The 15,357-nt window shown below is 37.6% G+C and overlaps 2 protein-coding genes across 4 annotated transcripts in view; one reads left to right on the top strand and one right to left on the bottom strand.

Moving 5' to 3' along the window:
• The window catches only part of LOC127971517 (solute carrier family 4 member 11), a 75,329-nt gene that overhangs the window by 42,643 nt on the left and 17,329 nt on the right, over positions 1-15,357 (bottom strand). Inside the window, exon 1 of one of the 3 annotated variants that reach the window (XM_052574571.1) lies at positions 1,674-1,766. The exons of the other annotated variants lie outside the window; for them this stretch is intronic. Coding sequence (XP_052430531.1) covers positions 1,674-1,707 — 34 coding nt within the window. The 5' untranslated portion in view covers positions 1,708-1,766. Of the gene's footprint in view, positions 1-1,673; positions 1,767-15,357 lie in introns of those variants that run through there. 3 annotated transcript variants of the gene reach the window in all.
• LOC127971516 (kyphoscoliosis peptidase-like) lies at positions 8,663-14,022 on the top strand. The gene is made up of 6 exons (XM_052574568.1): positions 8,663-9,380; positions 9,470-9,584; positions 10,452-10,569; positions 11,413-11,604; positions 11,743-11,933; positions 12,426-14,022. The coding sequence occupies exons 1-6, from the start codon at positions 8,757-8,759 to the stop codon at positions 13,757-13,759; spliced, it is 2,574 nt and encodes an 857-aa protein (XP_052430528.1). The 5' UTR covers positions 8,663-8,756; the 3' UTR covers positions 13,760-14,022.

The following is a 15,357-nucleotide window of genomic DNA, read 5'->3' as shown; positions in this document are numbered from 1 at the left end:
CACTCACCAGCCCATATCCATCCCTTATGGGCCCCACATGGGTGTGTTGACAGGGGAGATTCGCGCTCTGCACATTATATTCCGCGCTCCAGCGGAGAGATTCGCGCCCCGCACGTTATATTCGGCGCTCGAGGAGAGAGATTCGCGCTCCGCACATTATATTCGGCGCTCGAGGAGAGAGATTCGCGCTCCGCACATTATTTTCGGCGCTCCGCACATTATATTCGGCGCTCCGTACATTATATTCGGCGCCGGAGCGGAGAGATTCGCGCCCCGCACATTATATTCCGCGCTCCAGCGGAGATTCGCGCTCCGTACATTATATTCGGCGCTCCGTACATTATATTCGGGGCCAGAGCGGAGAGATTCGCGCCCCGCACATTATATTCGGCGCTCGAGGAGAGAGATTCGCGCTCCGCACATTATATTCGGCGCTCGACGCACATTATATTCGGCGCTCCAGCGGAGAGATTCGTGCTCCGTACATTATATTCGGCGCTCCGCACATTATATTCGGCGCCGGAGTGGAGAGATTCGCGCCCCGCACATTATATTCGGCGCTCGAGGAGAGAGATTCGCGCCTCGCACATTATATTCGGCGCTCGAGGAGAGAGATTCGCGCCTCGCACATTATATTCGGCGCTCGAGGAGAGAGATTCGCGCCCCGCACATTATATTCGGCGCTCGAGGAGAGAGATTCGCGCTCCGCACATTATATTCGGCGCTCGACGCACATTATATTCGGCGATCCAGCGGAGAGATTCTTAAATCTTTTTGAGATGCTTTTTAAAATCATTACAAGTGTTGTCGAATGACTCTTTTGATCTGTTTTTGTTAGTGAATCAATGTTAAACATATTTAATAAGTGACAGTTCAACAGAAAATCAGCTGAAAGCATCCAGTCATCTCATACCATTGATGTCAATGTTCAATTTATCAGTATTGTAATAAATATTTGAGAGATTATTGTTGTATCTGATTGTATTATCCTATATAGAGTGATAGTCAGTGTAAAAAGAGCAAATGGGAGAAACAGATGAACACAAAACATCTTAACAACCAAGTTAAAGAGAGGATAGACTTTATTATTCAAAGATGTGAAGGTATGGTTTGAATACTTTGGCTCCTTATGTTAAATTAAGTTTTTTGGAACAGCCATTTTTTAAACCCTAGTGTTTTCATTAATGAAAACAAGTAGCCCTCAGGAAACATTCAGAACATCTACATTCCTGCGAGACACTGTTTATTTGAGGGAACGATTTTATGCAAATGTTAAAAAGAAATTCAATTTGTTAGGGTTTACAGTCAGACAGCTACCACAAACTATGACCCACTGTGTAAAGACAAATGAAAATGTGTAAAATTCAGTTCTCAAGCAAAGATGAGAAAATCAATAAAGCTAACAAACTGAACACAAGATATATAACAAATGTTATTAGCAATAGGTGCATTCATTTTTACATTTAGTTGTGCTTTGGAGTAAGCACTGTTTGCTCATTGTTACTGTGTGTTGCAATATGTAGAACAGACTACACTTTGTCCCCAACTCGAGAGGAAATTGGGTGGAGGGTGTATGATCATAGTAAGTAGCTCTCCCATAACTTTTACTAATATTTTTGCACAACGTTAGCTATCAGCAACCACCTTTAAAAACTAGGGTGCATGTCTCCTACCTGCAGTCCAACGGTTCCCTGTGACCTCTGCCATTTCACCTCTATGTGAAGAGGATCTGAAGCCGTGTGAGGGGGAAATGAAGTGTCCTTCAGGTTAACAGACAACCTTTAATACTTAGCTACACTGCCACATTCGTTAAACGTTTAACAGAAGAGTAGAAACAGAAGGATAAATGCACTGGCAACTTTCCATTAATTTTATGGATATTTCCGTTAAGCCTAAAACACAACGTAAACACAAAAATTCAAATATAGGTAATACTTGTTTTAAAAAAAAAAAATATATATATATATTTATACTGTACTTGTGTTCTGTTTTATATTTTTCACAGCATTTAAACGGTGCAATAATAATAATTTTAGATCTTAACATGCAACTACTTGTATTAATTGCCGTTAAAATGTCAGATTCTTCTGATTTTCTCATTATGGTTTTGAATGTTAAAGAAAGTCTTGTTCATATTTCATATTTTGCATATGAATTAGCATGAATTTAACTGGAAAGTTTTTTTCTTACTTTTCTTATATCTTATCTTATTATCTTTTTATTTCACAAAACATGAATTGATGGACTGTGTGTTGTCGTGTGGATTACCTGTAGATTATTGTGATGTTTTTATCAGCTGTTTGGCTCTCATTCTGACGGCACCCATTCACTATAGAGCATGCATTGATGACACACTGATGTTTGCACAATTGTATGCAGCATATTTTATGGCTACTATATATCCTGCATGCCTGTTCTTTATCTTTTTTATTTATTTGCAACAGGGTAAAGGTGAGACTCTGGGTTGTCGTCACTAGTCTTCTAAGTAACCAAGTAGTGAATTTGATGTTGTTGTATGTTACCTTTTAACTTTTTCCTGTTTCATGAATTATTTGGTTTCATAACCATTCTAAACTTATCTGAAAAGCCTGCATTATACCAAAATCATTAGTATTTCATAAAAATGATTCACTTTGGGTTTAGATGCATTAAAAAACAGGGATGGCAGGGTGGCTTTGACTCTATATTTGCATCTTGGCTTTTCCATTATGTCTTTTACTCTGATTCCTGGAAACAACTAATTACAAATATATGTATACTCAGAAACTTGTTCCCTTTAATATATTTTTTTCTCCCAATAGTTGCTAAAAATCTATTTCTCAGCTGTAAATACATGAAGGAGCATGCCACCTACATAAATCACTTTCTCTGGTCTGATAATTGCCATATCTGCAAGAAGTGCATTTATTCATTACACCCTGAGGAAAATTGAGTTACTTCAGCGCCTTCATTAAAAGATGTGGTTACCACAATGCTGTGATTCTCAGGACAAGAGCATAAATGCACACATTTCTAAAAGCATCTGTCAATGAGGTACAGGGACAAGTGTTGAGGGATAGTAATGCTCTTAGGGATTTAATCTACAGTACATTACTCTAACGCCTTTTGGTAATTACATTGGATGTAATTTCAACTATTGTTTTGAACAAAACTGATTATTTTGGGTTGCTTGGCGGTTTTAAAATCTTCAGAACATGCCCTCTGTTATCATTATGCATATGACGTCGAGAAGATGTTATATGTACTCAAAGCGTTATGAGGGAGCAGTATGGAGAAAAAAAAATAATGACAAATATATTCGAAACAAAATGAAAAATAGTGCATTGTATTTACAGTGTTCGCATTTCAATTTCAAATATTCAAACATTTCAAATTCAACTTGAAAACAAACTCATCTTCTGAAAGTGGACAAGTCATACATAATTTAAAATCAATCATCACTCTTGATTTCACCAACATTAAAAAAAACTTGATGCTTTGGCAAGGCTTTTGCTCTATTTTCCTTTTTCTACTGGTATATATTGCCAATTTTGCTTGTCCCAAAACAAAATAAAAAAATTGACAAGCAGAAAAAAATCTCTTTACAACAGTTAAAAATGTCTTTTGATAACGTTAATAACAGTTGTAATCTAGGACATTGCATAAAAGCATGAACAATTGTTTCCCTTTGAAACAAAAGGGACATTCCGAACTAACTTCTGGATTTAAAACAGAAATAAAAGAGTTTACAGCAATGATACGAGAGCTTATATGAGAAGGGTCTGGCTGCAGACTTGCACTCTCAGACACTTGTACTTCTGCTAGTGACATCACTTGCAGTCTTTTTTTTTTTTTATTTTGTTCTATTTATTGATAACTGTTTGTTTGAATCTCTCAACATTTTACAACAGTAGCCAGGTGGTGAAGACAAGAAAAATTACAATGTCACTTGCAATCAACACAAATCGTGCGTGATGCCAATGGAGACATGACGCTGTGGTGGTGATTTTAACGATTACACCTAATTTAGTTCTATAACGTACAGGGTCCTGCAAGGAAAAGACAAGACCAGCAAATCCGTGGCAAAACTCAATATGCTTCTCTATATTGTTAAAATACATACAGGTACGCAGGTGAGCCCAGAATAAACGCAACGCAAAGTTTCGCGTAAAGCATTTTTCCATATGAATTTTCGCAAGAATTGCTTTGGAGGACACAAGCTAACCTGTGCCACAGAAAGGAGGCAACCAGATTGTTTACAACAAGAGTACATCCTCATATTTGGAATCAATTATTTTCATTTTTCCAGACATCCCTTAATTTTTTTTCACACACCCCTTTCCAATTTTTCTGTTGAGTTACATGATCACCCAACAAAACACCTAAATATTTAATTCCTCTTGTACCCCAAACTATCCCATCAGGAAGGTTTGGTTTGCCATCAACCCACTGACCAACCAACAGTGTCTCACATTTTGTCCAACTGATTTTATCAAAGGATAACGACATAAAATCTCTAATTAATTTAAGTAAAATGTGTACATCATTCTGCCCACTAATAAAAACCATCACATCATCAGCTTAAGCTGACAAAACAATGGTATGTTTTACAATTGAGTAAACATAAGCCACACAACTTTTGTCTTATTTGTTGTAACAGTGGTTCAATGGCCAAATAATATAGCATCCCAGATAAGGAGGATCCCTGTCTTATACCCCTTTGAAACTGGAAAGGAGCGCATAAGCCACCATTTATCTTCAGTACACTCTCAACTTTACTATAGAGTACTTTGACCTTGTCTATAAAATCTTGACTGAAACCAAAAGCTCTCAAAGTCCCCCACAAATAGGAATGTTCGACTCGGTCAAAGGCTTTTTCTTGATCCAAAGAAATCAAGTCAACGTCTAACTTTAACAATTTTGAAACTTCTAATACATCACAAATTAGTGAAATTTTATCAAACATTGATCTACCACGAACACAAAAGGTCTGGTCCGCATGGATGACCTCATCCAATACTCCAGTCAGTCTGTTAGCTAAGGCCTTGGAGAGCACCTTCAGACAAGCTGTCATTCAGTACCTGTAATATATCCACTCCCAGCTCCTTCCAGAGTTATTTATAAAAATCAACTGGGAGACCATCCACTCCAGGAGCCCTCCCAGACTCCATGCCTTGAAAGGCCTTATGCAGCTCTCCCAAGCTCAACGCTCCTGAAAGAGCTGCATTACCCTCTTCAGACATCTGGGGTAAGGAAGTGAAAAAGGCATTTCCTTCATTGTCCCCCGACTCAGACTCACTTCTGTATAGATTCTGATAAAAACCAACTACTCTCCTTCGAATATCAACAGGTTCTACTAGCAACCCCCCATTCTCAGAGCGCAAAGCTTAAATTAAACGTCTTTGCCCATTCTGATAAAAATTTCGGAAGGTGCATCCATTTGGGCTATCCTCTGAAATCTTGACCGGACCAGTGCCCCTTGTATTCTATACCCCAGGAGATCATCTAACTGAGCCTTTTTCCTTAACCCAATTTCTAAATATTGATTGTCTCCAGTGGATTCTGCTAACTGTTGACATTCATTTATTTCAGTTTCTAAATTCTCCAAAGATCTTTTTATCTCTCTAGTAACATTGTGAGTGTACTGCTGACAGAACGGTCTAATTGGAACCTTGCCAAAGTCCCACCACTGTTGTACTGATTGAAATTTGTGCTTAGTATTTCTGTATTCCTCCCCAAAAAAAACTAAAAGAGCCCCTAAAAAACTTATCACTCAACAGAGAAATATTAAAATGCCAGTAAGCACTTCTAGGTTTGAGAGAGCTTAACATGAAACACCATTGCACCATTCCATGATCTGAGAAGCCTATAAGAATAATTGAACATTTATTAAAAATATTAAGATGAAGCTTAAATCCATAAACTCTATCCAATCTAGCAAACGACATTGCATTATCTCTTGTATGAACCCATGTGTATTGTCTCTCAGTTCCATTTAATTGCCTCCAGATATCACATAGTTCATGCGTCTTTGTTATGTGGATGAGCCGTTTTTGGGAAGACAAATGAAGTTCAATGTGGTTTCTGTCTAATATGTGTTAAGTACAATTAAAATCACCCCGCCAAAAAATAAATACTCTACTACAGTTTTGCAAGATAGAACATAATAGGTCTAAATAAACCATCCTTTCAACTGCAACAGTTGGAGCATAAACACAAATAAAAACAAACACATTATTTTCGAAAGAAGGTCTTACTTTTAAAAGTCTGCCTTTAATGATTTCATCAACTACATATGAAACTGGACAAAAACTTTTTGCAAACAAAACAGCAACTCCAGCTCTTGTTGAAGTATGATGGCTCAGTACAGAAGTACCTTCAAACTCCCTCGCCCAATCAGCAGCATTTTTTACATCACTATGTGTTTCTTGTAGTAGGATATCATCTAGGTTCTTCTGTTTCATCACTTCATTCAACATGGCTCTTTTCCTAATGTTTCTGGCACCGTTCACATTCAAGGTAGCCAGGCTCGGAATGACGACCCGGAAGTGGCCCAGAACTGGATTAAAGACTGTATCAGGCCACACATGGGCCATAACCGGCCCAAATCTCAGCCAGTTAATCAGCCTTAACTGGCCCTGATCTGGGCCAAAATAGGGTTCATTATTGGTGCCAATTCTCAGCCTTAAGTATACCAGAATCCCCAAATCTGAGCCACACCTGAGCCTTAGCCCAGACCCAACCTAGACAGCAAGCAATGTCGGCCCAGATCCGGCCCGAAAGGATTTCACGCGGGCCAGATGTGGGCCGGATCTGGGCCAACACTATATTGCTGTCTGGGAATTTTAATATTTCATATCATTACCTTGTATATTACGTAAGTGAACCCAACACCTGCGCACTTTGGGCCATCATGTTTCCAAAACAGGTAGCACGAGGCCCCAAAGTCAAAAATAAAAAAGTAAAAGAACAAACATAAAAAAAAACATGAGAAAAAGAAAGATTTACTCGAGTAAATCCACCCACGCTCACAACAGTCCACTCGCACCCAACACTAACGCCGGAAGCAGAGAGAGAGAGAAGAAACCAAAGAAAACGTACTGCACACACTCCACTCACGTTAACACACTTGTTAAACCACTCTTACGTTCTACAACGTAACATAGGTGTTTTATTGTTGTGTGATCCTCCTTTACAAGGACGGAGCTGTCATTGAGCCATAGTTCTGCTTCCTTGTGGAAAGGTAAGGAAGGTTTTTGCTGTTCTCTGTCCTTTATTCGTTATACACCCCATCCATGCAAGTTAAAGAACTATACTGTTGTTAAGATGTTTATTAATGTATATGTGTGAATATATTTGACGAATGGTTTCTTAATGGTAATATTAGTTTGTTTTATAAATTGCATGGCAGAGCATATTTTTATGTATACTGTTGTGTCTTTGAGCTTGACTTGAGTTTTGCGTTTTATTTTTTCACTGTATATTTACAAAAAAAATTAGGCAGCTGTTTGGCAGAATAATTTTGTAATAAACACAGAAAAACTGACAAACTGTACATTTTAATTTATAAAACTCATTTATAAACAAGAAAGTCTGAACCGTAAATTCAACAACACACACTGCTACTAAAATCTGTTTTGTCTCTTTAACATATACTGACAGCCACCGTAGTAACACAGGTGGTTAAACGCCACGTAAAGAATCAAAGTTCATTACAAGCAGCGATGAACTGTTAATAAACAGGTGTGTGAGTCATTCAAGGAAACACAAAACACTGTTATAGTAACACACATGACACTTCAATAACGCAACAAATATTCATTGAACAACGGAAGATGTGACGTAAAGCCCTAATGTACATACAAATCTGTGCAAATGTAAAGTGTCACACAAGGAATTCTAGGAATATCAATTAAGGACTGTAGATTATATATATATATATATATATATATATATATATAATTTTAATTTAGTAATTTACTTAAAAATGATCAAGAAAACACGTACTGTTCCTGTAAACACTCAACAGGTGATTTATTTAAACAAGCAGTTTATATTAGCTGAAGTATTCCAAGATTTCCTTCCAAAGTCGCAAATTTAACTTATGCATAAAAATACCATTTCCAAGTCAAAGAGAATAAAATCTTCACTTCCTGATGAAATAGCCTTCTAAATCTAAATATATGAATATATATATATATATAATTTTATATATAAGTTTTGATATATTTATGGTATTAAATGTACAAAATATATTCACAGAACGTGATTTTCGCTTTATAACCCAATGATTTTTGGCATTAAAGAAAAATTGATAATTTTGACACTTACAATGTTTTGTTGGTATTGCTACAAATCTCATTGGATTTACACATCGAATTTCGAGTTTGCAGGTATGAAACTCAATTCATACAAGTCTAAAAGGTTGAAATCCATTGCTATAGAGCATTCTTGGTGGTTTCCATTGCATTGTCATGTGGTGGCTTTAGTGCATTGCTATACAGTTACTAAATGTTATGGGTGGTTGATAGGTGGTTATTTACTGGCCAAAGTAAAAATCTAATAAAATCAAATAATGCTTTATGGTATTCTGGTCTCTGCATATAGTTCAGTTATCTCTCTCAATACAAGTGTATTTTATTTATTTATTTATTTTTGCCTCTATTTATCATCCATCAGGTGATTGCATCGAAAATTACAAGCACTCCTCTGGTCAACAAGCTCTATAATTTTTGCATTTATCATTCAGCTCTAGAGCCTAAACAGCAAAGGACAAGATGTGTTTTAAAATGTGTTTTAAGATAAAATGCTTTAATTGCTTCCACACTAAACGCAATGACCGCCACAGCAATAAAATGACCAACAGCAACTCCAAGGCATCAGGGGAGTCCCCTGTAAATACTCTAGCCTCACAGCCAAACCTGAGACATGAGCAACAAAGCAAACAAGACTGCAGTGAAACTGTGAAGACAACTGGATCCAAACGAGGACAGGCTGAAGGTATCCCAAAGGAAGATGTTGTTGTGCTTAAAGAGTGGAGTTTTAAGACCAGTGAGTCATCAATCACTAATGGCAAAACAGGTCAAATGACAGCAAGACCTCAACCAGTCAATGCAAAAGAGCCAATCAAGATCTTTGTGTCTGAAAAGGGGGACATGATGGATAGAAATGACTCACTGGATAGGTCACTGGATAAACGCAGAGAAAGCAACGAAAATAGTACTAATAGATTAAAGAGGAAGAACACAATGACCCAAGAGAAAGACTCAAGGAAATCATCAACCACTTCCTCAAAAAAACTAACATTAAACAGGCCCAGAAGAAAACTAAAAAAGGACCTAATACCGAACCCTGAGGTCTTCCACAAGATTGACACACATGCAATCAACGCTGGAAGAGAAGTGAGAGAGATCAGATGTCTTATATGCATGGCTTTATTTTTGGAGGAGCGAGTAGTTAATAGGTGTTTATTTGGATTTGTAATTTGCAGCTCAGAATCAAGAAGATCTTTTCGGTGCAAGCAATCACCAAGACAATCACAGAGGGGGCATGTAGTGATTTAGACAAACTACGTGCCATCTGGATCTGGCTTTGCCACAACATTGGTCAGTCTTTCTCTCACACACATACTCAAGCACAACAATTATCTTCCACATCAGCAATCAAGGGTTTGTTTCTTTTTTGAGATTTACTTATTTGATAATGTCCTTTTCCTCTGACCAATAAAAGCTTGGTGTACCTCAATCCATGATACTGCAATGCTACTGCAGGATTCAATTTATATACAGTATATTGGCAGTGGTGTATTTGTGCCTGGAGAAGTGGATATACTCTTAATTTACTTCATTTTTAAAAGACCAAGCAAAGGATAAACACCCTGTTTTACAAACAGTGACATGTAAAACTGGTCTTGCATATTTAGTTCACTCCAAAATGTGACTATAAATGCAGACATTGAGCCAAAAACTCATTATCCAAACACCAAAGACTTACAGCCATTTTAGACACTTTCAAAATTGGAAATACAATTTTAAAAATACATGAATTATGTGTCCATCTTGGTTTCCACAGATTTGGAAGTATTTCATTGCCTCATGTTCAGAAAATATTGAAAATCTTCAGAAACTTTTGAAAAGATTCTGGAAATTGACTGAAATGTTTTACTTCTTTTGTTGCTTACTTTGCAGCCCTAATGGGAAGTCTACTGTGCATGATGTTTATGTAATCTTCTCTTATATATCATTTAAAATATGCTTCTGTTATTAAAACCATTTCCCTTTAGAAAAATTATGAATCATTGTTGCAGTGCAGAGACAGACAGTAAGATATGTCAGCACTGCCATTACGTGATCCATTTAAAAAAAAAAAAAACTGCAGGTTGCCAGAATGGTTAGTGGTAAAACTTGAAAACTAGGCAAACATCTGCTGTGGTAACACAAGTTACTGTAACAGATACTGTGTTTTACTTACAGAGTATGATGTGAATGGCCTTCTGGGCTTTTCTGAGATGGTTTACTCTCCTGAGCAGGTCATTTCGACTGGACGAGCTGTGTGCTCTGGTTACTCCAGCGTCTGTTTACAGATGTGCAGGTAATACAAGCAATTTATCCAAATGTGTCTGGTGATTTAGAAATATACACACACAATTTGGACACTTTATGCGATTTATGAAAGTTATTGTATTAAATAACAAAATATCAAACTGAATGGTAAGACAGAAATAGTACAAAAACACTTTTTTCCAGAAAATAATAAATAAATATATTTATTTACAAAACTTTTGTGAATGACATACAATCCTGTAATTATCAGACAAGTAGGTTTACACTTTATTTTAAGGTGTCCTTGTTACAGTGTAATTATACATTTAATTATAAATACATAGTTACACATTTTACTGAGTAATATTAATTAACTACATGTACTTACTGCATGGTTAGGTTTGGGTTACGGTTAATTGCATGTAATTATGCATTATTTATTACAATAATAAGTACATGTAACATGTAACAAGGACACCTTAAAATAAAGTGTTACCAAAAGTCACTGTAGTCTGATTACAAGTATTTATAATGTAACAATTTATTTACAAGTACTTCATTTTTGGAATCTGATTCCATCTAATTGGTTACTTCCCCATCCTGCTGGAAACTTTTATATAGTCTTTTCCATCTTGTGGTAAAAAAAAATCCCCCCGCCATAATTGCAATCCCATTTCAGAAATTATTAAATGGTTTAGCAAAATGTACAGTAGAATTTATTGCCTGATTATTTGGTTATTATTAGTTGGTAAAAAGAGCAGTGAGAAAAAAGATGCTGAAAAAGAAGTTAAATCAAATCAAATGATTAATTCTAATACAGAACTAAACTCTTTTGTCATGCAGGCACATTGAATTTTAACGGTGTGGTTTCTTAATTACGCTATCTGTTTAGGGAAGCTGGTATTGAGTGCAGAGAGGTGTCAGGCTACGGTAAAGGTGCAGGTTACCGGCCGGGTAAGAGTTACAAGAACACAGAATCCAACCACAGCTGGAATGCAGTGTGTCTGGAAGGACAGTGGTACCTGTTGGATGCCTGCTGGGGCGCTGGATATGGGGACCTAGACAACAGAGCCTTTATAAAGAGGTGAGACCGGACCACAGAACAGACCACTTCAAGAAGTCTTTGTAACTGCATTAGTATCCAAAATATTTCCGATGTACAGTTATATACAATGCAAATGCACTGACCATTATTTCATAATGAAAATGATTAAAATTTCAGATATGAAGAGTACTACTTTCTGACCGATCCAGAGACCTTCATCGACTGTCACTATCCTGAGGAAGAGGAGTGGCAGCTATTGGAAAGCCCCATTAAGGTTGAAGAGTTTGATAAGAGGGTGCTGAAAAAGCCTGACTTCCACAAACTAAACTTAATTCTCAATCACCCTAAAAACTTCCTTATAATTACAGGTAAATCAAGTTTAAAACACACATACTATTCTCTTAGACATTAGCTTTTTGTAATCATGTTTCATATAGTTTTAAATAAATGTTTCATGGCAGAATAATAATAAATAATAAATATAAATATAAATACATATTTTAAAATTATATATAAAAACATACTATATTCATTCATAAATACCAAGTTTTTGATCCACACCACAAAACATTGCACAATCTGAATTAACCTTGCCTTGTCATAAAATGTCAAATAATTTGATACTGACCAGATTTGATCAAATCTTGAAAATGGGTTGAATTGACCCTAATTTTCTATACTATATGCCCCCAAATAAAAACATTTGACTTCGGAAATCCAAACACAGTCATTACAAAAATGGTATCAATTACATTTTTAATATATTCTTGAATTAACTACTAGATGACTTTAATGTCATTGATCCATCAGTTGAAGTATTGCTGTGACTAATTGACATCTTTTCCATCTGCGTGTCCCAGAGAACGGCGAGGCGACGGTATCGATGAGTTTCCCTCAGCTCGTCCATTTCACCTATCGGATTTCCCAGCTCAGCGGCAAAAAACCACAAGAAGTGAGCAAATCCATCGGCTTTCTCACCAGCACGCAGCAGAGCATGAAGCTACGCCTCATGCCCCCAAAGCCTGGCACGTATGAGCTCGAGCTTTTTGCTCGAGCTGGAAACGCAACCAAAACATACAACTGGATCTGTTCCTTCCAGCTGGAATGTCCATCACCCAAGACCTCAGAAGAGCTGCCCGAGAATCCCCATGTGTGCTGGGGCCTGCAACCAGATGCAACGAGTTTAGGACTCGAGCATTGCAATTATGGGAATGACATAATTTCACTAGAGTCTGGATCCTTCAGGTTGGTCTTAAAGACTACTAAACCACTTATGGTGTTGTGTGAACTGAGCCACAAGAACCTGGATAAGACTTTAGCCAAGAAGTGCTTGGCCATTCAGACTGAGCCTGACCAACTCACATGCAGCGTTCTCTGTCCTTACTATGGTTACTACCGTCTGGCTGTGTTTGTAAGGGACTGGGCGAATGAAGCAGACAGCTTCGAGATAGCAGGCAACTTTCTTCTTCACTGCACAGCTGGTATTGTCAACCTGAATGAGCTTTTTCCCAGTGGCCTCAACAGTTACTGCGGTCCTGGTATCAAGACTATGGAGGCCGGCCTCTTTGAGTTCAGCCATACAGAAGCTCTAGTTTACACACAGCAAGGAAACTGCGACATCACCTTCCAAAACCGTAAAGATATAGATCTCCTCTGCGAATTAACTAAAGAGCAGGGTGATCAAGCAGCAAGTCAAACCACCATTTCAAACCATATCCTCTTCACTCACAATGGGAGCAAAGTCACCATAAGCATCAACCTACCCGAGTCTGGAGTCTACAAGCTTGGCCTCTATGGAAAAACATCATTAAAACAAAAATACCCCCTGCTGTGTGATTACATCCTGAAGAACACTTCTATCAACAAGTGGCCTCCATTTCCACGCATGTACGGAGCCTGGAAGAAGGGCAGTGTGCTGTTTGAACCTCGTGTGGGACGGCTAGACGCCTCGTCCTGGGTGAAATTTCGTGTACACGTCCCAGAGGCCCGAAGAGTGAGTGTGCTCAGAGATGAGAGTGTGGATCTACAGCTCAGTGAGAGCGGGGTTTGGGAAGGGAAGGCATTCACAGGCAGAGGACCAGAGCTCCACCTTGCTGCCAGCCTGAGCGAGGCCTCAAATACTATGTCCTTCCTGATGACCTTCAGTGTGGTGGAACCAGAACATGAGAAAGCATCTACAGCTCATGCACATTAATATCAAAAGCATCTATGAGGCTAGGCTATGTCATGAAGCCCTATTGTGACTAGTTGTGTCCCAAATGGCACACTATATACTCTGCACCATCTAGAGTATGACATTTATGAAGGTTATTTTGTCATCCAGATTTGGAGTCTGATAGACTCCTCCCTTGGCTACGTAACTTGGCGACAGTGCAATACATGACATTTCCAGTATTTCATACTTCATTTTGTTTTAGTTTATTAAGTGCATCATCCTGGTTTTTGATGTGCACCTTTTCTTTTCGCAATACGCGAGCCGACATTATCGAGTATGTCACCCACTTTGCAAAAGAGAAACAAAAACATGTCGAACATCCAAAAGCTTTCACTGCGTGATGAAGCCTATAAGAATACAGTTAAAATGACCCCTTTAAATCAAGTTAAAAAAAAAAAAATCCCTGTATAGTTTTTTTGTTTTAATTTTTAGTTATGTAATATCACACAAGCAACAGCTGTTTTCCTAAATATTAGAGCGGTAGTGTGAATGCAAAGGTGATACAAACAAACAAGTTAATACTGAGGGAGTTACATTTTAGACACAATATTTTCTTTTGTTGTTGTTGTTGCAGGGCCAGAATATTTGTGCCTCTCAGAGGAATGCTGCAGTGTCTAATTCCTGAATGAATCTTTTTATGAACAAATCATTTGAGTGAATGATTCAGTGATCCTTTTATAAAGACTATCCGTTGATTTGTTTAGAATTTAATCAGCCGTTTTAAATGAATCGTGTGAATGAATAGGGACTTTAAGCAACAGCCTCTGGTGGAACGGCAACAGCGACTGGAAGTTTGCTGTCACACCGCCGTAGCCAAGAACGTTAAAATCACTAAGCAACGGTTAACAGGACAGCGCAACGCGGCATTAATTCATTTATTGACATACAAAAAAATGTCATTTAAAAAAGCAAGAGAAGGATTGCTTTTGGCATTAAATTACAATCTTTTGTCAGAAGATGAGTTTTTAATATTGTATGATGTAAATAAGTCTAAAAACCTAGATTTACCATGTAAGCAATACTTGCCTTTTAACCTTGATTACATGGAGGAATGCTTAAATGAATTTCGTGTCAGAAAATGTCACCTGCTCTGCTACCAATTATGGTAGATGTTCTCGGGATTCCCAATGAGATCATTTGTGATCAGACAATCATAAACTGATGCAAATTACAGAGTCATATGGCATAAAGCATAACATTTATTTAGATAATCTCTCCCGTTGTAGCGACTCCGGCAAATCAGCTGTTCTCCCGTAGTAGACCGTTAAAGTAGAATGTCACAAAGTAGCAGTTAAATTCGCGCATGCGCAATACAACGCCAGAATGGCGTTGCCGTTCCACCAGAGGCTGTTGCTTAAAGTCCCTAATGATTCAATGAATCTTGCCAACTTGCAAACACCTACTGTTGGTTTTGGTGGCATTTTTTTTTTACAAATCCATAATAAACCAAAACAAGCCAAAGTATCATCACAAAAACACACTCTGCAAAAAATCGTTGAATTTTCAATTAATAATAAATAAAATCAATATTGTACACCCCCAACATACTTTATATTCAGCACAGCCTCTCATATTTT

This window comes from Carassius gibelio, chromosome B14, assembly GCF_023724105.1.
Source record: "Carassius gibelio isolate Cgi1373 ecotype wild population from Czech Republic chromosome B14, carGib1.2-hapl.c, whole genome shotgun sequence".
Classification (NCBI taxonomy): domain Eukaryota; kingdom Metazoa; phylum Chordata; class Actinopteri; order Cypriniformes; family Cyprinidae; genus Carassius; species Carassius gibelio.
This window is presented reverse-complemented; position numbering and strand designations above follow the sequence as displayed.

Excerpts from the sequence above, each read along its gene's own strand:
- LOC127971516 (XM_052574568.1), top strand. The coding sequence starts at position 8,757 with ATGTGTTTTAAAATGTGTTTTAAGATAAAATGCTTTAATTGCTTCCAC. Across the intron at positions 10,570-11,412 it reads GTCTGTTTACAGATGTGCAG|GGAAGCTGGTATTGAGTGCA; the intron begins GTAATACAAGCA and ends CTATCTGTTTAG. Across the intron at positions 11,934-12,425 it reads AAACTTCCTTATAATTACAG|AGAACGGCGAGGCGACGGTA; the intron begins GTAAATCAAGTT and ends TGCGTGTCCCAG.